The 12,963-nt window shown below is 39.6% G+C and overlaps 1 protein-coding gene across 1 annotated transcript; it reads right to left on the bottom strand.

Moving 5' to 3' along the window:
• Positions 1–3,709: 3,709 nt before the first annotated feature.
• Positions 3,710–12,541, bottom strand: LOC146332067 (protein ILRUN). The gene is made up of 5 exons (XM_084738747.1): positions 12,248–12,541; positions 8,335–8,489; positions 8,014–8,211; positions 6,568–6,872; positions 3,710–4,091 (listed from the first exon to the last, which is right to left on the bottom strand). Exons 1-5 carry the CDS (start codon positions 12,403–12,405, stop codon positions 4,056–4,058), a joined length of 852 nt encoding a protein of 283 aa, XP_084594873.1. The 5' UTR covers positions 12,406–12,541; the 3' UTR covers positions 3,710–4,055.
• Between the last annotated feature and the right edge of the window lie 422 nt (positions 12,542–12,963).

A 12,963-nucleotide genomic window follows, 5' to 3' on the forward strand; every position in this document is an offset into this window, starting at 1 on the left:
CCTGAAACTGCAGGTGTGAAACTGCAGCTTTACAATTTGATGCATGAGCCATAAGTTAAAGTTAAAGTGATGTATGTGCAATGTTTTGTCTGAATATTTAATATTTCCTCTTGTTTGTATTGCTTGTTTCTATATTGACTGTTTTTTTTGTTTTTTTTATTATTGATGCTTCTTTCAATGTTGTTATCCACTTCACTGCTGCAACAAATTTGAAGGATCTTATTTGGTCCCCTCAAAAAAAGACAAAAAGACTCATTGTTTCAGTGTTAATTTAATCATACAAATGCTTAATTATAGATACAGAGGGAAAAAAAAGCTTTATTTTGACAGTTTCTCTTCAGATAAATGTGCTATTTTAGGACTATGTAAACTTTCATCTCATCCACTCACCATGCCACCCATCTCAAATCCACACATAGTCACAAACTAAAACTACAGTATGAATCCAGCAATAATTCAGATTTCTCACCATCTGTCTCGTTCTCACACACCAACACGCTCACAAGAAGGAACCACACACACACACACAGGGGAAAAAAAGACGTGACTAAAAGAAGTATTGCAGAACAGTGTATACTGTTTGGGGTGAGGACTTTCAGATGACTCTCAGTACAAATATAGCAACACAGAATGCTGGTGAATTTACAAACGGGAACTCTAAATATCATGAATAATATTTAGATGTTCATGATTTCAAAGAGGAGAAAGTTTGATAAATCAAACCATCAAAAAATACAAATAATTTACATTTCCCATTTTATTTTTAAGAATACATGATGAAATCCACGGTCCAAAGCAAAGCTGAAGTAAAAATTCAGGTGTGAAAGCTGACAGACTGTAACTCATTTGCAGATATGCAAATCTGAGATTAACATGAATCAATCTTCATTTAAGATTGGACACCGGTGCAGCCGTGAAACTTAAACTTTATGGTTAACATGAAAACGAACCTTAAAGCTGTGAAGAACATGGGTAGATGAGCAAATACAAATCAGTAAAACCTTCTGGAAAATGCTGGTATCACAATCCACAATGACCCAAAAATCACCACTTTTCCTCTTTAGAAGTGGTGGACAGCGATGTGCAAATAGCAGTAACAGAACATCAGTGCTAATCCTGACGCAAACCATTAATTTTCATATTTAAATAGTCTCACTATTCGATTCAAACTTCAACTTATCACTTTTTCTTTACTCGGCCTGATGTTGAGTTAAGTATAAGTTGGTCATTGGATTTTTAGCACCACCTGCTGGCTGTAAGTGGGACTTCTTGCATCTTGCAGTGCAGAATAAGACAGCAAATAAATAACAACAGGGCAAATAGTGAGTCAGATCATCCAAAAGGTGCAGAGTCACTTAACAATACTTCAGAGGTACACGTCCAGCAAAGCTCAATCATGATCTATGCGTGTGAATAACACGTCATCCTTTGCCCAAGTAGTATACACCATTTTATGTCAGTTAAATCCAAAGAGAAACCAGAACATACATGCACACACACACACACACACACACACACACACACACACACACACACACACACACACACTCACAGGCATACATACATTTATATCTAGTACACATACTGTAGACATGGACTCAGAAACTACAGTCACTCATCAGGCAAAATAGATTTAGATGGCTTTTTCAACCCTTCCTCACACCTCACTTGCTCAAACTCACTCGCATCATTTTGCGCTTCAGCATCTATTTAAAGCGAAAACCCACCCTAAAAAAAAAACAAAAAAAAAAACAAAAACACACACACATGATCCATGCAGTCGGATTAGTGTCTTGGTTCTCTGGATTTTATCTTTGGAAGAGACAGGGTTCCTACACAGGGACAGCCCAGATGTTCTTTGCAAAACTCGAGGATATTTGCTCTGATCTTTGAATAACTGAATCTGAATACGTGGTGTTCAGTAGGCATCTGATACTTTTGTCAGACATGATAGAGATGTGATGGATTTTGACTTAAGTGTACTGTAATGTTGTGACTAAGTTTCAAAGTTTCATGGGACATGGTATGTTTTTTTTTAGATTATTGACGACTTTATCAATAATGGTGTAATGAGACAAAATGGCACCTCTTTATTTTTTTGGTCTATCTGTGTTTCCTGTTGGCCCTATGTAAGTATAAAAAGACGTGAGCGAGCGAGCATCAAATTGACTCCGTTTTTCCCAGTGAGGACGTCTTAACCTGCTCTGTACATCAGCAAAAAGCCTAATGTGTTGCTTGTTTAAAAAACTGCTTGCGCCGGTTCTATTTTCGTTAAATCTTCACGTCTGCTTGACTTCCATACTTCCCACCTATATTAGTCAAAGACTGATGCCGACATCGACGATATTTCGGCGACGATACGGCGGAACAATTGATTAAAGTTAAAATCACAATGTGGCCTGCTGTAATTTTCACATCGCAGGAGGTGCAACATTTGTTAACGGCAAAATGTGTGTCAAAATTCCATTTTAAACTAAATATTGTTGTTGCTGCAGAGATGTCCCGGCCTACATGTCATATTCTACAGACTTTCTTCTGCAGAAGAAAACATCTGTTTGGTACAGACCCCTGCAAAAATCACAACACAATAATTTTAATATATTTTTTCAATGAAAACAATATTCAGCCCTAACACACAACAAGACTAATTTACAAAGTTAAGAAGCGGCATCTCTGGTATGATCCACAGTACCTTTTTTATAAGGATATCCTCTATAAGGACAAGGTTTGGAAGGACGATGAGGAGTTAGTGGGAATTACAAATAAATCCTCACCTATACAGAAACACGGCTGACTGACTTAAGAAAATTACATTAGTTACGAATAAGTAACTTAGGCACTCTTTTGCAGAGGACTATGATGACAAATTTTTACGCTCCAGCCCCGCATGTTCGCTTACTGTGTGTTCGGGAGCAGCGTCAGGCTGAAGAAAACCTGACCCAGCTCAGCAAACCGGGTTTAAGTGTCGACTCTGCTTACAACAGTAACTTTTCAGTAATAAGTGAAACACAAATACAGACGTTGGTGGTAAATTCAATTATTCACCGTTACAAAAACACTGGAAACATGATAGTGGATCAAGTTGTAACTGCAGCTGGGAACTCTGAAAGCTCTCAAGTATCCGACTTGGGGTTTTGCCAAACAAGTGTGGAGGGTTCACGTCAGCCAAAGTCAGACGCTCCAGCCAAAATTTTATGGACACGGTGCCATATTTTTAAACCTCACACTGCCAATTCTGTAATCATCCAACCATTTTGATTTGTCTGACGATGTGAACACTCACAAGGTGCAAACAAGAGAATCTTTTCCATCTCTACCATCCAGATATATCTGAGAATTAGAGTGATTCTGTGGTTTAGTAATGATGTTTACTGAATGGCAATGTCTTGATATTTATCTGTACTAACAGTCTGTTATAACCGGTCATACTTTGTCATATTGGTTCAGCAGGTTTGTGTCTGCGTTTGTGACACTGGCGTGTGTAAGGCTTTTTATCTAGAGGAAAACTGGAAATAACACTTTCAAATCTAAAACATACATCCCACATTTTTTTCATTCTTTCCTTTCACTCCAACACATTTCAAGGCCGCAAAATGATCAATGATCACAATTAATTTGCACTATTCTCACCAGTTTTCATTTCCAGACCTGTGTAGGAACCCCAAAGAAACAAAGTCATCAATTGGCCATGGGAACATCAGACTGTATGTAGATCGTTTAGGGTTGATTTTCCCTTTAATTAGGCGTGTTTTACAGTGGAAATAAAAATAGTCATGTGTATCTATTTTTAAGGGATTTTATAGCACTCTTAAATGAAGCATTCACACATGCGAATCCGGGTGTTGATGTCAGGTGGGATGTTTCACTGTAGCGGATGTAATCCATCACCCCGCTGTAGTTTGTGTTTCTGTGGAACGGGCCATGAGGTTGGGGAGAGGGTTGTCATGAGTCAATATAAAACAACTGTTCCTCCCCCCCTCCGATTCCTCTGTGTTTAAGGACTCCCAGGATGTTTAGCTCATCATTCACTATTGAAGGGGGGGGTCTTTGTCATTCTAGCTCTGTCCAAATGGATAGGGTCCGTGAATACCCTGGAAAAAAAGAGAGACAGTGTTACAACTGTTTCATGTTTAAAGAACAGTTCAGACTTTTAGAAGCCAGGTAGTATAATATACTTTACCAGCCTTGATCAGTTAGTTTGTGTAATTGTGTGATTTTGGTGTCTCAAACAGTTTGCTGGGATTCAAGTCACACAATAACACAAACTAAAAGACTGAAGCAGCAGTAGACCAGAATACTCCCATGTTCTGCGAGATACAATGACTGTTTTTGCCAACGAAGCCTGGTAGCTTTGGAGAGTGATATCTGGCTTATATAACAGCAGTTTCCCATCCAAAGAAGCAGTCTGAGAGCAAGGTAAAGTGGTGACAATATTCTAAATATAGGACACACTTAGACTGAAATTGATTATTTTGGTGGACCTTTTTTAGCTGGCTAAAATGCATTTTGTGGCCGATACTGTCCACAGCAGAAAAATGCTTAGCTTCCCACACCGGTTCTCTTGCTGCTTCTCCAAACCGGGAGTTTGCTGGCCACCATCTACTGTAGGTAATATACTGACTATGAAGAAATACCTCACTTCAAAAATTGTGAACTCTCCCTCTAAGGTTTTGTGTAAGAGAATGAAAGTGAATATATGTGAAGATGAAAGTAAAATTGTTGAATAATTTGAAACCAAAACAAGCCACGCGCATTAAGTGCAGTTGCTTCCATCTTAAGCCGTTTTCACATATGAGCTCCGAACAATGTCCTGATAATCAGATGTGTAGCAGACAACAGGAGATTGTCTGTGTCAGATGTGTTGGGAATACTCCTCGTGGTTTAGGTGAGGGGTGGTGCCTGCAGAACATGCAGGAAGAGGAGGCCTCATCTGTTTGACTGTTCTGTGATGATATCAATATAAACCAAGTCTCAAATTTAAACATTGTGTAAAAGCAAGAATAAATGTGTGTTCTGAATTTCTCACATCACAAAAACATGTCATTAACCACGCAGACAAATTACTAAAACAAACAAAAAAAAATCACTAAGTATGTATTCTCTGAAACACTGGGGATGTGTCCACTCCGCTATCTCAGTGTCAATCAACACTACAACCTTAAAACAACCCACACTCCATCTAGCAGATTTATTGGACATGTCCAGACATGCTTGAGCCACTAGAGAAAGAGGACGATGACAGGATGGTATTTCTTTTCTTCTGCCCCAGACTGTTAGAACTGAAGCGAATTGATTTGGACTGAGAGAGCTGCTTACAGTACAAAGGTGTGTTCATAACAGACTGTTAGGGAGGGAGGTGGTGTCGATTCGTGGGGCTTATATAATGTTCGGGGACCATGGCTCCTGCATGTCACTGTGTCATGTTTCAGGTCTGCCCAAAAAAATCCTGAACACAGAAATTGTGAACATCAGTCTACCGGTCTAACTTCAGAAGTCAGTACTACATAGTTCTGAGTTTTTCACATGTTCTTACCAACTATTTTCTAATATGTATGATGTGTTTAGACAAAAAACTCCCCTTTTCCTTTACACATACTTTAACAAACTGTGATGGAAGCAGAGAAGATTGATAGAAACACAAGACAGTGTGACTCCAGTCTAACTGCCCAGCAGGAGAGAAGCTTTGTGGTGTGCTGGGATTATATAACTGGACGCACAGTTACTCTGACTGTGTGGAAATCTCAGGTTTTCATATCACAGATGATGAAGAAAGGCATTACAATGTGAGGTAAAAAAAAAAATACTCTTGTGTACTGATATCGATTGGCAGATAGCCTGTACAAAAACAAAACAATCCATGAGTGGAAAGCAATATACAGACAAGAAGAAAAGAGTGGGAAGCAGCTACATGCCGTGGAAAGTCAGCAAGACGCCCACTCACTCGCTCCGCACAATGACCTGCTCGATTCACAAATGTGGCTCGTATGGACTTCGGACTACGCAGCGGGCAAGGTTACGTCCGGGGCAATTGATGCAGACATTTGCATTCACACATACAGCTCCTCCGGGTAGTGTGCAGATTAAGTGCAGAGCTGCGGTGCATGTGTGAAAGAGGTTATAGTAGGGTGGTCTCTTGCATCTATCCTACTCTAATGCTGCAGCAGCTACTACATCCTCTTACTGCAGCCTGTGGACTGGTCCAGGACATCAACACTAACACGTGATTTTCTACGAGCTGACTATTTAAGTTTTGACTAATGAATGTACAATTAAGCGTCCATCAACAAAATAATCAACCCATCAACCACGTAGGGTTACCCCTTAAATAAGCACTTAATGTGTCACACCAAGGGGACATGCATACAAAATTAAGAATACATCTACATTAAATATTGTTAATGGAGGCAGGTACCATTGTTATGGTGTAGGCTTCATGAAAACTGTTTTTATAGATGCACACAAACAGCACAATAAACCAAATGCAAATTATATGAGCTACCCTAAGTAATGTCAGTTTAAAATGGTAGTCTTGTGAGGCGTGAAATCCTATAATTGATTGATACATACCTGCCCATAAGTCACCACAGAAAGATTGGTTTGGAGACCATTTGACGCTCTATTTACAGCATTATGAGACAGTCCATTTTGATCTTGCTGGATTGGCTCTTGTGTACGTTCCCAGGCTCCGCCAGGATCTCTGAAGCTGTTGTCAGAGGCGTCATGCTTGTTCTTCTGTGGCGAGGCGAAGGGGTTGAAGTCTCCCTGCACGTTGCGCTGGGGTTGAGTGTTGAATTCTGTCTCGAACGAGGACAGCTGCTGGGTCACGCCGAGGAGACCTCCGACTTCTACACTAAGAATCACCCAGATTACGTCTGTGGAGAAAAGAAGCACACAGAACCATTGGCTGACTATATGATTGAGTCAACCTACCAGTTTGATGATCACTGTAATGTAATGTTTTTGTTTTGGTAGTTCAGACAGAATGATGAACTTAAAGACTTGGCACAGAAATTGTTTGATAGAATTGAGACAAAAAGAAGCTGCAAACTTTTTACATCTCATTCATCTAAAATGCAGGTTTTCTGTTTTATATCACCGTGATAACAACACTTTCACTAACATTAAGTTGGTGACCAAATTTACCTAGTGGGCAATGAACTAAAGAAAATTACAGCTTGTGTTTATCAAAAACAAGCAGTTAGGCTGCATTGGGGCTGCAACCCAGGATGAGTTTTTATTGCCAATTACTGTCTTGATCATTTTCTTGATTTATGAATTAGTTATTTGGTCAATAAAATGTCAGAAAATGGCAAAAAAAAAGAGGCAAACTGTGCATCCCAAAGTCCATGATGACATTCTCAAATGTCTTGTTTTCTCCACAAACCAAAGATGTTCAGTTTACTGTCTTAGGAGCAAGGAAACCAGAAAATATTCACATTTAAGAACCTAGAATCAGAGAATTTTTCCTTTTTTCTTTAAAAATGAGACTGATTAATTGATAATTAATAACTGATTTAACAGACTATCAAAATTGGTAGTGATTAATCTGATAGTTGACAACTAACTGATTAAACAATTAATTTTTGCAGCTTTAGGCTGTATTCAGACCAAATCAGACAGTGCAGCGATTAGCACAGGGCATGTTAATTCTCTGATTTCACTGGCTTTCTTGCTACCACTGCTCCCTCACTTGAACCAAAGGAAACTTCTTCTTAATGCTAGTTTGCAACATTAACTCCAAGCCAGACAAGACAACGAATCTGGGTACACAAAACATACAGATGTGGAGATTATTATTGTGGGTCATCTGTGTTTAACTATATGTCTTTAAACTTGATAGTTATGTCTGAAAACTACAAGTTTCCTAACTTGACATTTCTCAGTAAACAAATCAACTGCCAGTTGTCTACCTGGAAGTGACTGTTGTTAGTTCAACACCACAGTGATTTGGACTGCAGAATACTAAAACTGAAAATGAATTGCAGCAGTGATAAATCTTTGGTAATTTCTTACCTCCGTAGAATAATCCGGTGGCCGTACACATCCTCCACTGGCCCTGGTACATGCCTGGAGCTGTGGGACTCCTCATCTGCACACTCACATCTGATATTTCCTGGGGGTCTAGGGACTTCACCATAACTGTGTTTACATGCCCAAACTGATCCCCACCAATGTACTTGAGACTAACTCCAGGTGGCCACGACTCTGCACCTACAATAAACAAAGATGAGTGCAGTCAAAACACAGTTCAACAACTAAAACATGATGTTGTAACTGATATTTGCTCTGAATCATATTACATACAGATTCAGAAAAACATGACATGATCCTCACCTGTGTTTTGTATTCTCCAGGTCTTTGTGAATGGTGTATCTGGAGGAACAGACTCTCCCTCACCAATTGTCACGTCTTCAACAAAGGACATGGATGGCGTGTTGACATTGGGACTTTCAAAGTCATAATATGCACCAATAGCAGCCTGCAGGTTCCTGTTCCAACACAAAAGGAAGAGCATATTGTTATCGGGAGTGCACATACAAGACGTTTTAATGTTACAGTATAAGCTCACATGAAGAAGAAGCGACAGCCAAGGAGTTTGTTTTTTATGCACTGACATGTCTTCAGAATTCCTTTCAGGTCTTCCTGAGTCAAAGGATCCAGGTAACAAACAGTCTTTCTAATCTGGTCCTGCACAAAATATTTCATCAAATGTGACAGTCCACCTATCTGATACTGAATATTAAAAGGAAAAGCTGTCTACCTTCTTAACTCTTTTATTGATACGTTTCTTTTCTGTTTGTACGTGAAGCTTTAGTAGTACAAAAAACAAGGCGATTGATCAACAGAAAATTAATCTGGAAAAAGACTGACAATCAAGTGAAATCTGTGTGTTTTTGGACTCCCATGATAGTAAGCAGAATATATTTAGGTTTCGGACTGTTGGAGGAAACAAAACAAGCGATTAGGTCAGCTTGGGCTATGGGAAATTGTTGTGGACATTTTGAATCCACTTTTATGAAATAAAATATTTCCTTGAGGAAATATGAGCAGAGATACTGGCAGATGGCAGATATTTAAAGATGAACTCCAGTGATTTATCATCATACTTAGATAAAGCTGGCAGGCTCACAAGGGACGCATTTTAACAAAAGAACAGACGAAATCAATGCATCTCTAGCCAAGATATCCTGGCTATTGAGGTGTCAGTGCATTCAAAATGAATTACGCCCTGTTCACTGACTACATCCGAAAACAGAAGTGTTTCAGGCCAGTTCCGAATGGTCACGGTTGAAGGAGGAGGTGAAAAGTCTGACATCACACAGCAAGACTCAATAGTTGCTCAAATGGGGACTGTCTGTTAATCTCTCTTCAAAGACATTGCAAAAAATGTCTTGGCCCCTTTTACACCGGACAAAAACCCACTAACACCCGCTAATATCTGGCTTTCATCTTCAATGGGAAAGGGTACAATCAGCACTCACTCCCAGGTCAAATGACTCTGCAGCAGACATGGGTATTTATCGTCTCCAACACCACAACACCTGGGTGAACACACTATTTACAGTCCTTTTCGGCAGAGGGAATGAGGCTCTGTCACCTCTTTTGCTCCCTCTCTATCCACTAGTGCTGCTTAACTCGTTTTGACTCGGTCCATCAACCCAGCACAGCTGAGTTTACACCCTCTTGAAGGTATATATTTAATGATCGAGGACTCGTATTACATCAAACAGCTAGATGGTAGATAAACATTTTACTTCCTATAAATTCTTCACAATAAAATTCTTGTTATTTTGTTACCTACAACCTGCTTGTGAAGCAACACAATCGGGAGATGTTGTGTTTCCATGAGCAGGGACTGAACACAACTCCACTGCAGCTGAAAGCGAACATGAGAAACACATCCCCAAGTACAAACAGGGACACAGGAGAGAAACTAAACTTCAAACCACAGAGATACGTTTAAAATTAAAAGTACTGGGAGCTGTGAACACAGAAACTTTTACAAACCCGTTTCTCTTTGCTCTCCCGCACACACACGAGCTGAGTCTAGGTACATATCAGACCACATCAAACCCTCCTTGATTTAGTTTGGTTAAAAACTGTCAGGCAAACTTTCAATCATTCTATATCAAAAAAGTCGGGATGCTGTGTAAAACATGAAAAAACAGAGTGTGATAATTTGCTATTCTCTTTTGAAACATGCTCAATTGAAAAGAGAATAAAGACAAAATATTTAATGTTTTACCTCTTATGACATCATCGGGGTTTGTTTTGGATTTTTGTTTACAATTTATACAACATTATAAAATGATATAACTGTTTCCACACACTGAATAATACTTGCCATGACAACCAACAAATGTTGATGGCGTACAGTTGGTGGAAAACCTGTACTGAAAGTGACTATTGTGTCATCTACTGACTGACTGACTGATCATGAGACAAAATGCGTCAGGATCATGGTCACTTACAACCTTGGCTAAACAATCATTGCTGATTTTTTTCATCAAACGCCTGGATTCAAATAATCTCTCCAAATAATCTTTCCGGTATGAGGCAGTGATTTACAGACTTAACTCGATTATCAAAATTCTACACACCCTAAAAAAACCTTTAAAAACCTTCCCTCAGAGTGAACTCCAATTTTTGCTGTTTATGCAGTTGCCAGATGGTGGAAATTATTAGAGTATCTATCTCTCCTTCTTTTCTCCTCAGTTAACTACTTTCTAATTTTGAGATAAATCTGGTGTAAATGGTGTGTTATTGCTTGGTGTGTAATTTTACAGAGTTTCAAATGGTTCCCTGAATTATTGTGTTAATAAACAATGCATGAGAAATACATTTGTTAAAAACAAATAGATACACAACTACAGACTTATAAGACTGTTGTGATGTGTTATAAATCTATCAATCTATCTATTTTGGAAGGATATAAATACAGGTGTGCCTTGAGATTTTGGATTGCCCTTTCGTATGCCTTTGGCACAAACAAAAAACACACACACACACACACAAAAAAAAAATGCCTCAGGCACTCAAATTAAGCCAAGACAGCCTAATACTGCTGTTTGACATAACATCAGACTACACCAAATACTTTTATTAGTTTCTGAAAGTGGGGAAAACAAAAAATATCTCCAGTACTGTGTCTCTGAACTATCTGAACTAATCAAACCAGATATATTTAGGCTATTCCATGTAATCTCCTTTGGTGAGTAATTCAGTAACTACTGTAAACAAATTGAATTCCATTCACTGAGCCTTTGCTGAAACTGTCTGGAGTCCCACAGGGGAGGCGCGCCTCCCACTCTGAAAACCCCTGCCCTAAGGCAGTTAAACTACTTCTAGTATATGCAACGTTTGCTCATGTTTATATTTAATTCTGGACACTTTGGCACTTCTGTACTCATCATTTTATGTTTTGTTATTTATTTGTCTCTGTACTGAAAGTCTTGTCTGTAACTCTGTGTTGTATTGCTGCTGTGTCTTGGGTCTCTCTACAAAATGAGACTCTGTAGCTCAATGAGAATACCTGCCCAATTGAAGGTTACAGGAAAAAAAAGCAAAAAACTGGTCAACTAGTTTCCGTGAACAAATTCCAGCAAATGTCACGTGATGATGTCATCTTTCCAGTATGACGCGGTGATTTCCAGACTTGACTGTGTGATTTCTGTTTTTGGGTGGGATCCCCCTTCAGCAAGAGATGTAATCATCTACTGTTGATTAACTAAAACTGTTGATTATCAACTGATGAGGGACACAAAGACGTTTTGATCAGGACCACTTGTTGTCAGCCGTCGATAGATCACGACTGGTTACGTCATCAGACGCGCTGCTGCCTTGAGTTGTGGTTTAACTGGCTCTGGTCTCTATTATGTAACTTAATATGGCAGATAATCTACACCCAGAGTTCACTGTGCTTAAATTAGCCTGCTAGCTAGTTAGCTAGCTTGCTCTTTGCTTTTTTCAGTTCTTTCCCCTTTAATAAAACTCACACTTAGAACAAACTTTACCGTTTCACTTTCCGTTTGCCCCCTGAAACGACCGTTAACTGCCATTTCCCGTATTATGTTAGGAATGATGAAAAGAGCTTCTCGACTTTGAGCAACACTAACTTAGCATAATGTGTGTCCGCCTCCATTTTTTTTTTTTTTTAGCATTTTAAAGTATGCTAACTAGCTAATTATACAGCTATGTTAGCGTCATGTTGCTGTCCGACAGCAGGCCCGTGTATCCCCGCACTCACCAGTTGGTCATGTCCAGGAAGAAGGCGCAGCCGGCTGGGTTGAGCTGAAAGCCCAGCAGCCTCTGAAACTCCGAGATGAGGACGTCTTTGTCCGTGGTGCCCATGCAGCTGAACTTCTGCATGAGCTCCGCGTCCACGTCCATGTCCGTGCCCTCCATGGGTGGCGGGTGTCCCGCGGCAGAGACGGGGTGGTCCGGGGGTCCTCTCTCAGTTTAGTCCGAGGCCTTGTCCAGCCATAACAACCAGCTCAACAACAACAAGCGTCAGTGCGCATGGCACGAGCAGGGGGACGATGTTTGACGTTACAACAGCCCGCGCGTCACCTTCTCCAATCACGTAGTGGGCGGCGACGTCATCTGTTGCTATTTGCAGCCCCCTTTTCATTGGTTTATCAATGAATCCAAGTTGCTCCTTTTGCTGCTCAGTACCAGATATGTCACAAGTTAAGTATTGCGTTACAATAATTTTTATTATTTTATTATTCCATTATTTCAGAAGTTGTCTTTTTTTCCCGCCATTTACACATCACGCGATGGAAAATACTGGGGAATCCCTCATGTATGTCACTTGGAATAATTTGATGTTGGCCTAGCCTTTTTTTAACTTTTGTTTAGTTTTGTGAAAGAAAAACGCAAGAGACATGCATTTGAAATATCTTAGACATGTATTCAGTAGGGATACATAATTAATTTAACTAATTCATTAATTAATGTCCC

The sequence above is a fragment of the Lutjanus erythropterus genome, chromosome 2 (genome assembly GCF_056507025.1).
Source record: "Lutjanus erythropterus isolate fLutEry1 chromosome 2, fLutEry1.hap2, whole genome shotgun sequence".
In the NCBI taxonomy this organism is placed as follows: Eukaryota; Metazoa; Chordata; class Actinopteri; order Lutjaniformes; family Lutjanidae; genus Lutjanus; species Lutjanus erythropterus.

Bases quoted from the DNA above. Each gene is read 5' to 3' on its own strand.
- LOC146332067 (XM_084738747.1), bottom strand. From the start codon at position 12,405: ATGGAGGGCACGGACATGGACGTGGACGCGGAGCTCATGCAGAAGTTC. The intron at 8,212-8,334 runs GTGAGGATCATG...TGTTTATTGTAG, and splicing joins CTGGAGAATACAAAACACAG to GTGCAGAGTCGTGGCCACCT. The intron at 4,092-6,567 runs GTATGTATCAAT...CTTTTTTTCCAG, and splicing joins CTGTGGTGACTTATGGGCAG to GGTATTCACGGACCCTATCC.